The sequence below is a fragment of the Anneissia japonica genome, unplaced genomic scaffold (assembly GCF_011630105.1).
Source record: "Anneissia japonica isolate Jap-2015-1 unplaced genomic scaffold, ASM1163010v1 scaffold288294_len47816_cov158, whole genome shotgun sequence".
NCBI classification, from domain to species: Eukaryota; Metazoa; Echinodermata; class Crinoidea; order Comatulida; family Comatulidae; genus Anneissia; species Anneissia japonica.
The window spans coordinates 20,675-32,074 of NW_022749907.1; the positions used below are offsets into that span (position 1 = coordinate 20,675).

General features: G+C 33.6%; 1 protein-coding gene and 1 long non-coding RNA gene across 2 annotated transcripts in view; one reads left to right on the forward strand and one right to left on the reverse strand.

The window, feature by feature from the left end:
• Positions 1 to 347: 347 nt before the first annotated feature.
• On the forward strand, positions 348 to 1,357 carry LOC117121229. Its single transcript, XR_004447504.1, has 2 exons — positions 348 to 527; positions 853 to 1,357. It is a non-coding gene; the product is annotated as an uncharacterized LOC117121229 (long non-coding RNA).
• Positions 1,358 to 2,309: 952 nt separating this feature from the next.
• Positions 2,310 to 11,400, reverse strand: part of LOC117121227 (von Willebrand factor A domain-containing protein 3A-like) — a 21,540-nt gene continuing 12,449 nt past the window's right edge. Inside the window, exons 18-29 of the mRNA XM_033266355.1 lie at positions 9,300 to 9,416; positions 9,070 to 9,157; positions 8,268 to 8,387; positions 8,050 to 8,147; positions 7,556 to 7,708; positions 6,766 to 6,912; positions 6,380 to 6,486; positions 5,990 to 6,134; positions 5,211 to 5,362; positions 4,396 to 4,522; positions 3,818 to 3,953; positions 2,310 to 2,633 (exon numbers count right to left, since the gene is read on the reverse strand). Coding sequence (XP_033122246.1) covers positions 2,578 to 2,633; positions 3,818 to 3,953; positions 4,396 to 4,522; positions 5,211 to 5,362; positions 5,990 to 6,134; positions 6,380 to 6,486; positions 6,766 to 6,912; positions 7,556 to 7,708; positions 8,050 to 8,147; positions 8,268 to 8,387; positions 9,070 to 9,157; positions 9,300 to 9,416 — 1,446 coding nt within the window. The 3' untranslated portion in view covers positions 2,310 to 2,577. The remainder of the gene's footprint in view (positions 2,634 to 3,817; positions 3,954 to 4,395; positions 4,523 to 5,210; positions 5,363 to 5,989; positions 6,135 to 6,379; positions 6,487 to 6,765; positions 6,913 to 7,555; positions 7,709 to 8,049; positions 8,148 to 8,267; positions 8,388 to 9,069; positions 9,158 to 9,299; positions 9,417 to 11,400) is intronic.

The following is an 11,400-nucleotide window of genomic DNA, read 5'->3' on the forward strand; positions in this document are numbered from 1 at the left end:
GGCGATCATCAGAAAACTGTGATTAGGCCTAGGTGTTGTTATCCTATTTATATTGTTCATCATGAAGCGGTTAGGTAATTCTATTGTTTTTAATACAGTTCAGTGGGTTGCTGTTGTGACGACACTTAGCGACCAGTTCGGTTCTTTTGTTTATGTTAGATTGTTTTGCCATTAGGATTGCTAGTTTTTCTTCTATGCATAGGTTGCACTGGCAAGATTTACGTTTGTGTGTGTTGGATTTCTTAATGATTTCCCACTTCAGAGAGTATTCATAGCCCTTTATTTTTAATTCCCATGTGTTTTGAGACATAACAGACAAATAACAAAACAGATAACAAATAAAATCTCAACACCAGTATACTACAAGCAATAATTTATTCTCATAATTTTATGTTCATAATAATTAAATATTAATTCAAGGCATTATTAGCAGCATTGCATTTGACAAACTTCTATTAAAATCTTAACCCGTTTAATTCTTACACACGCATCAATAATTAGGGGCTACAAAACAAACTGCAAATAAAGTAAGATATGTCATTAAGTGATGAGACAAGATATGTCATTAAGTGATGAGACAAGATATGTCATTAAGTGATGAGACAAGATATGTCATTAAGTGATGAGACAAGATATGTCATTAAGTGATGAGGCAAGATATGTCATTAAGTGATGAGACAAGATATGTCATTAAGTGATGAGACAAGATATGTCATTAAGTGATGAGGCAAGATATGTCATTAAGTGATGAGACAAGATATGTCATTAAGTGATGAGACGAGATATGTCATTAAGTGATGAGACGAGATATGTCATTTTGTGATGAGGCGAGACCTGTCATTAAGTGATGAGGCAAGATATGTCATTAAGTGATGAGGCAAGACCTTTTTATACCTTGTTTTGTGAACTTATTTCTTTAAAGATTGTCTGAGAAAAATAAATAAAAATAAAATTATGTTTTCTCATTTACTAAAATGATTTTGCCATAACCATCTAGGTGGAGGAGAATAAAAAATAAAATGTTATTAATGGATCACACAGTGTAGTTATGAGATTAATCAATGCTTTAAAGTTATACAATTAAGGAAGAAATGTATATATATATCTTATTTTCAGGGAAGTGGAGAGCATAATTTGACGTTTGTATGGTGTCTTTTTTATGATTGGTTTGATGTATTTTCTAATTGTTTATGCCAGATGTGAATAGACCAATAAAGTTTATCTTATCTCTTATCTTAATAAAATATAAAATTTAAATTTTCTTAATAAACTTTTGTGTGGTGGTGGCTTCACTTATTGGCCATTTTTATTTCAAATCATCTTTATTGGCGTGCGGCAGGTTCGTTAAACAAGGTATTAAAAAAAGTCTTGCCTGAGCACACTAAGTTCTGCAATACATAAATTAACAGTTATGCTAATTAAACATTCATTAATGCAGACCTGCCAATGTTATGCAATGTTATGTAACAGGAATGTGGGACACTTACAGAAGGGAGATCCACACTGTGACCTCTGTGCCAACATATTGAAGGTTAAGAAGAGAAAAGTTAAAGAGTATGGTGGTCCTAGATGGCTATAAATGCTTAAAAGTGGGTGGTGGGGTGGGGGGGGCATGAAAGCAATGGTTACTGTTTTATAGGCAGTCTATTTCATTTAGTACAGTGAATTTTATAGAATACAGAGTATATTCTACTCTTGTCGTATGCATGAGCTTACAGTAAAGAAATGTGTGACTTTTAACTATATTTTACAAATGCGGACGGGAACACAGGACAACATTTTTTTGGCGTGCGAAGAAAGCGGGACACTTGGCAGGTCTGCTAATGTCACTATCAAGTTTCTTTATTATGTCTTTTTCACAGCCACGGCTGAATTACGTGGTTTAATTACTCATTTGTATATCAAAATATTAAAATTACCTCATAAATAAAAAAACATCAAGAATTATCAGAAATTAATTAGAAATACAAGTTGATTGAATAAAATACTGTAGCACATAGGACTAATAATTCATAAAAATATGTAAATATACAAATACAGTAATAAGTTTTATAATGTGTCTTGCCATTCAAAACCCAGCATTAGTGACCAAAAATGAAACTTGACTTTTTAATTTTTCTGAATTTCAACACTATAAGCTTTAAAATGATGGGTCATTTGCTAAAATTGACTTAATATTGCCAAAGTTATGAGTAAATGTATTATGGCTTCCCTGTAATAAAGTACTGTACTGCCACTGTATTCTTATGCTAATTACTCGGTTTAAGAATCGGCGATATTACGCTGGTTTCGGGAGAATATGTATGTACAAAAACTTGGTTTTGGGAGAATAATCAGCATCAAAGATAAACTAACCTGTACAAATAATAGGACTAGATATACAGAATGTGCATGGAGAATTCTTTTTAAGAAAACTAGTTTAAAAAATAAAAATAACAAAGTTTGACTTTGATCTATTTTGGTGATTATCTCAGAATAATCTTACCAACGACGTGTCTCATTTTGTGGTAAGATCTCACATTTGATCTTGCTAATACTTGCAATTTTAAAAACATTCAAGTACAACACAATATGACACTAACTGCTCACGTTGCCAACAACCAATTTACTGGACGCAACATCCAATTTCTTACCTGAAATTCAAATAAAGTTATCATAATTTAGAGAATAAAATTCTACTTGTTCTGATCTGATTGTGACAACAGATTGTCTAGAAGTTTTGACACACTAAGGCACCGTTAACAAGCCTGTGGGTCATACAATACATATTATTGTATGTGATTTATTAACTTAAAACTAAAAAAATAATACCATTATTAAATAATTTTAACATTTGGCCTTTGGTCTTGATGGGTCACATCTGAAAACCCAAAAAAAAAGTCGCAGAACAGGGCACGAACGTACCTGTCTATGGTAAATACATCATTGATGTCATTGATTCTTTTTATCAAGAAAATTCTAATCAACTAAATTTTTAATTCATAATCTAAAGCCCTATCCAGACTATCAAATTTTATTTGACAAACAACGTATGATTATGGTCACAATGACATCACATCATGACTATAATATACGGACATCATGACTATAATTGAGGCATGTTGTGGCGAAATGGTTAAGTTGTCGCACAGTCCAGTATTGAGTAAATGAGCTATAAAATATGGGAGCTCAAAAAATTGCCTAAAAATCCAAATTTGTTTTTCACTATAGATCAACAGTTTAATGTCTTATTAATCATGTCTCAAAGTATTAGTTCTGGAAATGGTTAACAAATTGTTTAACGTAATTTTTCATAGTTCATTCTATTAAACAATGTATGCACAAATAACTTTGAAATTCAATTACTCAAAATCATGTTTATCTTGACTCTAAGAGTACTGTACTTTCACTTTCCAATAACTTAGGCTTGAAATGTCCAATTTGAATGAATGACCCCTCATTTTAAAGATCACTTACTCAGGTATCTGAAAATACCAATAACTTGAATTTGAATTTTTGCTACAACTTGGCCATTTTGCCACAACATGCCTCATATAGCCCCATCTGTTTGTGGTTGTTAAGGTAACCATATACCCCCATCTGTTTTGTGGTTGTTAAGGTAACCATATACCCCATCTGTTTTGTGGTTGTTAAGGTAACCATATACCCCATCTGTTTTGTGGTTGTTAAGGTAACCATATACCCCATCTGTTTTGTGGTTGTTATGGATACAACTATACTTTGTCAAATTAAATTAAATCTGATAGTCTGGGCACAGCTTAAGACAACATTGAGCTGTCTTTCTGAAGTTTGATGAATCTGGTCAATTATTTCCCACCATTTTCATGAGGTTTGGGAGTGGCAGCAAAGACATCACGGAATGTTCTGGACTGTGACAAAAACTGACGGGCTAAGTTGATCTCTGACCCAAGTAGATGCAAATCATCACCATCAAAACAAGGGAGCTCGAGGCACTTCAATAAAAAAGAGAGTACACAAATTATTGTATTATAATGGATGTGTTTGGATGTATGGCCTGCAGGTGTCTGGATGTGTGCAGGTAGAAGTCCCTGGATGTGGGGCCTGCAGGTGTTTGGATGTGTATCATGACAAGTCACTGAATGTGTGACTTGCAGGAGTCTGGATGTGTCATTACAAGTCTGGCTGGATATGTGGTCTGCAGGTGTCTGGATGTGTAACCTGTAGGTGTCTGGACACATCAGTACAAGTCCCCGGATGCATGGCCTGTAGGTGCCTGGATGTGCAGCTTGCAGTAGATGTTTGGATATATCAATACAAGTCCTTGAATGTGTGGCCTGCAAGTGTGTGGATGTTAAAATGCATGTGTCTGGATGTGTTACACTGTGTCTAATAATTGGTATCACACTGACCTGAGCATTTGATTTTTTTACTGACCTGGGCATTCTGGAATCCATTGGCTAAGAGCTTGTGAGCAAACATATCACCATCAACATGTCCATAGCAGCGGTGATAACGTCCTCGAGACATAGCTGCTAACTGCTTGAGGAAGACATTAGCAGCGCTAAATATAAGATATTGAGATTCAAGTTACTGTAGTTATCTATTCTTCGCATCAACTGTTGTACAGAGTCTTCATTTCTCATGTGTTTTATATATTTCTTATGGTTTGTTTCATCTGTTTTGTATATTAACACCAATGAAAATCACACTTCCATATTGCATTTTACATGTTGGACCAGAAAAATAAGATTGAAACCTGCCAAAATAAAAAACCCATCCTTAAAGAACCACTGTACACAATTGAAAGTAGAATCACTTTTTTATGCAGTAAAGCATATTCCTAATGCATGTCAGTCGTAGAAGTCTTGGAATTTATTATTACTGTAAATTATATGAGGGTTTCAGTCAGTGACATATAAAATTGCAGAAAAATGGTACAGTGGTGTTTCAGTTTTTTATTTATTTTTGTATAATATTGGGTTGTCCCTGGTTTGTATTCAATATCTTAATTAAATTTGTTAGGCTTTTCCCCTCGATTTTTGTCAGACAGTGTAACTTTAACTACCTTTAATGCAAAAAATAATTGATGACTTAATTAAAATAATAATATTTACATCTCATTGGAAAAATTGATTATTTCTTATTATAAAACCAAATACTGTATAACTATAATTTTTTTTTTAAATTATAAAAAAGTTTCCAAAACAACAAAGAACAAAACATGTGTTAAATCAAATTTAGATACTTACTCATCTTTACAGTTGAAAGAAATAGTGTTTATTTTTATGCAACGGACAGTGTTTAAACTTGCAACAGACTGTAATACACGACTCGTGCTTGAATCTGGCTTCCCATCCGTTAGCAAATACACAGCGTCAATATTAGGATCATCAAAGGCATGCTGCAGATAAAGCAAGAGATATGATCAGCTACAAATTGGCCAATCTTTCATGAACTGATTCACCTCTGGGGTAGGCTGCAATTTGTGTAAGAAAAGTGACCGCCACAAGTGTTAACATGTTTAAATCTGCCTTGGAGCACCACTGGTCCAACCACCCTCTTAAATACACACCATATAAGAAGATTGATCTGACAAAATTGAGGAGTCTATTAGGAAAATTATTATACTGGCACTTAAAATCCACGAAAAAAATCATGGGAGTTCAGGAAGATAATTTAAATTTCCATCCATATAAGCATACAAAGCACTATTAAATGTTATCTATACTGCATTATGCCTAAATAATGCTAGCTCTCTTTGCCCCTGGCGCTCCTTGTTTAGTTGTTACTAGACCGGAATGTTAAGTATATGTAAATATCTGTCTGAACTGACCTTCAGTATGAGGTTCTTCCATATTTTTATTACATCTAAACATTAACTAATAATAAGGGCAACCTATTCACCTGTGTATTGAACTTGACCTTATTATTCTTTGGTAAATTAAATATGTATTGTGAGAAATTGCTGCAGACTTTTAAATGTCTCTAGGGTACCCTTTCACAACCAATGTGTTAACACGTTACTTACGGAGAGTGCTTCTAGTGTACAGGTGTTACCACCAGTTACCAAGGTGGACACCCATCTGACAGCGTCGTTGCAGTTCTCGTTCGTTGGTTCAACGATTTGTGGACGCCATGACTCAACATCACCAGAGAAACGAATGATGTTGAAACTACGAAAGTAACATTAACTTTTGAGGTATATTCTGATGAAATTTGTCTCTTATACATTTCTATTTAATAAAACATATTTACTTTTATAATTAAATAATTTAATGTATTCATTAGCATTACTATTATCATTAGTAATACCAAAAAGTCAATCCCAGTGGGATTAAGATTCAGAGAATGTAGTGTTATAATACTGGTTCTCTACCATACCATTATAATGATTAGCAAAATATATTAGGAGCTATACCTTATGTTTTCTTTCTTGAGTTGTTCCCATATTAAAGCAATCAATTCCCTCTTGAGTTCATCCATGTGGTAGACCATGGATCCAGATGTGTCAACAAGGATAACCACCTGGAAAAGATGGTAATAGGGACAATAATTAGGAAAAACAATGACAATTTTGTGACATATTACTCAACTATTCTCCAAGGACTTCCCCGGGGCGGTCGGGCAGTGCGCAGGTCAGTAAATGCACCAGTCTGCACAGCTAAGCTAACCTGGGAAATCCGGGGTCATTGCAGTGTGACCTCCAGGGGTCGTCACTACTATAATATGAAGAATCAAACTCTTTAACACTCTAACAAAAATGTGACAATAATTTTGAGACAAATTATTATCTGTGGTCCTCACCTTCTTCTCAACAACTGATCCAAACACTCTCCGGCTGCTTCCTAGCAACCATTGCAAACGCCTTAGATATCTGCGAAGCACGACCTCCACCTGGTCTTCATACTCTTTTAGTTCATGTGCCCTCAGCTGTAAATGTTTGACAGTTCCCTGAAAGAAAACAAACAACTGTCAGGTTTATAATTTAAATTTGGCTAAAAATGTATACAAATACCATTCAAGTAATTGATTAGTGTAGCTCAGTCAGCTAAATGATCGGTAGTAACTGTGTGTGTGCTGAACCATAAAGATCTTTTGGTACTCGGTTCAATTCAATGCATCTGCTCCTCTACTTTTTCGAGCTAGGGGGCTGAAATGCAAGTATAAAAAAAATCTGTGTATGTGCATGTGAACGCAGTACACTCTTTGGCAAAGAGTACTGGATTGTCTCCAAGTGTACTGCCAACCAACAGAAGGACCCCCACTGTAAATATAAGTCTTTGGACTTTTGTGGGTTATCCTTGACATTCACACTAAATTGATCAAATCCAATCAAACAAAAGCAGCCTTAAATCTTAATACATTTTAATTGATTAACATAAGTGCCAATAAATTGACTTAATATATCAATTTACAAATTGATTTATATCAATTAATTATTAACAGACCTATTAGAAATTGGGAAAGTGCATTTAAGTGCTTCTATGCAAAATATTTTTATGGGAAGCCCCAGAATCCTTCCTCTTAAACTCCTGTCTTAAAACCTGTTTATACTACTCTTCAATCATAGATCCACCACTGCAAGTGTACTTACATTAATGTTAACACTTGGGAATATTGTGCAGTACTTGGCAGAGACATTCTTATGCAGAGTACTAATGTGTTTCTGGGTGTGGCAGCAATCTGGCCCGGTTATCAGCTTATTTAAGTCCAGTCTTAGCTTAGACAACCGGTATTTCTTCAACCACTGAAAAAACAAAAGGTAAATGAATTGAAAAGCAAATTAGTGTTGAAAATAAATGTACACCTATAAAGCTATTATTGCACATTTTAAATTTTCAAAATGTTCTAAATTCATCAGATTGTCACTAAAATACAATGCAATGCAGTATATGGTATTGAAATTTAGTTTAAAGTAAACCAAAACTTTAGCTTACATGCCACGTTTCAATACCATATATAAGTAGAAACCTAATGAAGTTATTTGAACATTAAAGCAGTGTAACTGACAACATGAACAATTTACTTCATTATCAACAGCATTATTATATTAACTGTATTCCTCCATAGTATATTATGTATGCTTACATTTTTTGTTGTAATTTGTTCTTCTCTGTCTGGTATTATTGGGTGATTTATTGGTTTATATTTCCTTTTCCGCCTATGTTCACGTTGTAATAACAAACCTAAAAAATAAATGTATTATCTTTTAAATTAATAAATTATTGAAATATTATTATTTATCTTTTTTTAGTCTTGTACAGAACAAGTTGAGCCCCTGACCACTTCACCAACTAAACACTTACCTACTTCATTTTTGTATTCCGTGTAGAACACTTCTTTGATACCTTTGTTTTTTGATGGTGTCGCTACCTTTTTGGCACTTGTTTCTTGTGTTGTTGCTTTCTTTGTTGAAACAGGACAAGCTTTACAAAGATAGATTATTAATTAATTAATAATCCAATAATATGTGTTTTAAATTTCAATATTAGAACATAAAAGTAGTCAGCAATATCAACAACTGAAATGTATTTATAAGGTCAAAAAAGATTGAAGTTTAATGATTGTATATTTTTAATAAACTTATGATAGCAGGATATTCCATGATACGCTATAATTGCAAGCGAGTTGTCACCATGACGCTATATAACATCGGCTTGACAAGGTCCATGGTGGAGGCAGATCATGTGGATTGCAAATTTGTATGTTTTTTAATAAATTCAGATATGCACACTGGGCATGCATCTAAAGGATATTTGAAGTAGTTTGAGTTTGATTGCTGGACTCAACCATTGAGTTCACAAGTGAGCATGCGCCTCCATACACCTCTGCAGACTTGCCACTGCTATAGATGTGAAAGAGTCTTCACTAATACGCTACTTAATATTAGTTTGACAAGGTATAAGGTGGACGCTGATTATGTTGATTGCAAATTTATATGTTTTCTAATGAATTCAGATATGTACATTGGGCATACACCTAAAGATTTGCAGACTGTAAGAAGAATTTGATTGCTAGACTCACAACCATTAGAGTTTACAAGGGAGCGTGCACCTCTGCAGATTTGCCACTGATACAAAATATTATGACAACATGTTGTGGTTATACCTGTTGGGATGAGGTTGTGGTTGGCGCTGACAGGCCTCCATCCTATGGCCTTAACTTTCTCTTCATGTTCCTGATTGTCTTGACAATTCTACAAGAAAAGATGATGAAACAATAACAGTTATGAAAGTGTGAAAAAAAAATAATATGCACATAACTTTGGCACTCTTTCAATCGGTATTTAATACATTAGAGAATTAAATGCAATGTGCGACTGTCTGTGGTTGACTTACTATTCTAGCACGACTCAGTTCAGTGTGTCTTGGGGCTGTGGGCAATGCCTTCTTGCCTGACGTAGGTCGCTTCGGCAACATCTTCAATTCCTCTCCCATTTTTGAATCTCCTACACCCTGTAAGCAATTAAAATAAATTAATTAAAAAAATGATTATTCAAATTTACTCGTATAATATAATTCATCCTTATCTTCTACTAATACAACATAACAAACATATATATTAATATGTTTTTGATGACAAAAAATTACAAAAAAAAATAACAAAAGGGGTTGGTGAAATCCCTACAAAAGACAGAAAAAATGTTAATCTGTTTATAAATCTCTGAAAGCAGTTGGAACAGTGTATGAAATTGTTTATTTCTAACATGTCAAACCACTTAAGCCTATGAATATGATAAATTATATAAAGGTATAAAGCTTACATTTTCCTTAGATCTTGGTATTCTCTTCTTCACTGAATCCAACAACATTGCACACTAAAATAATCAATCCCATATTGACATTATCAAATCAAGTAAATTTTTTCATAACATCTTTGGCAGCCCAAAGATTTAATTACAGAGGTTTCAATTCAATTATGGGATACAAAAATTACAATCATCATTTAAAAACAATAACAAAGATACTGCAATATAAGACAAAGAATTGTAATACCACCAAAAGATTATTATTTGGTTCTTTTTTAAAGTGGTCTCATATTAGAATGGTCTTGTATTAAAGAGGACTTGGAATTAGAGGGTTCTTGAATTAGTGCTTGCAGTCTAGTACACATTCCCTGTTAAAAAGCTTCTATAAATAAATAAATAAATAAAGAAATTGTGTAATAAAATGCCTCTTACAGGATTTGAACCTGTGACCTCTCAATTAAACTTACTTTCTGGGAATAATTAACTGCTCTATCCATCTCTGAAAGGATTGCTTTGATGTCATCACTTTCAATGATGCCTGTTTCACGGAACCAATGAAACCTGCCACCACTAACATGTGCCAGAGTTCTCAGACATTCCGCTGTTTGCGTGATGTTGGCGTACCGACCTGGGATTGCACCATTCGAATCGTAGTCGTCAACATTGAAAAGGATTGTATGAATTTTGGTCAGCTGTCCAACAGCTGCTTCTTCAACGTAAGAGCAAATGACATCGGGAAGTTGGTCAGGAATACCGCTGGTGAACAGGTAAATACCTTCAACAACTACGGGGAAAAAAGACATTTCATAAACAATGGACAAATCAGTGTTGAGATATTCACAAGGAACATAAAAATTACAAAGACGATGATAGGAAAATCATACTTTAAACACAAACAGGATTTTCTGAAATGCTTCTGGCTTTCTTAAAGCTTGAACAAAAATAGCAATTTTTCTAAATTCTAGGTAACAAAAAGATATTTTTTGATTAAGTGGCATTGATAATTAGTGATAATATTTATAACAATTATATAAACTATGTTCTCAGTTGGATGCAATATAAACTTTCACACCAGCATTTGTGATATCTTACCTGTCATTCTCTTGTGGTCATCCTCAGTCTCCATGGCAAGACGAAGAGCAGCCATGAAGTTCCTACTACCTCCACACTCCAGACCAAGGATCCACCTGAGTTAAGTACAAAAGTTTAAATAACACAGGAAGCAGTGGCTGATTCAAGGGGGTGGGGGCAGATGGCCTTCTAGCGGTGCCATAATGGTAAATTTTCTTTTAAATGACAATCCCTTTACAAGACAAACATGTGTCACACAAGATGCTCTACATACTGTTGTGTGAAAAAAATCCTGTAATCGTGACATGAATTGAACCAGGACCATGGGAATGGAAGGCGAGGATCAAGTATAGGTGTAATTTTTCCCTATTTTTTTTGCTTTTTTCGCAATTGTTTTCACACGTACTGAGTATTCAGTACATTTCCAAGTCAGATAAAATTACAATAATAAAATTATCATAATAAAATAATGACAAAATAATGATAGTAATAGTAATAATAATAATGATAGTAATAATAATAATAATTATAATAATAATAATAATAATAATAATAATAATAATAATAATAATAATAATAACAATAATAATAATAATAATAATAATAATAATAATAATAAA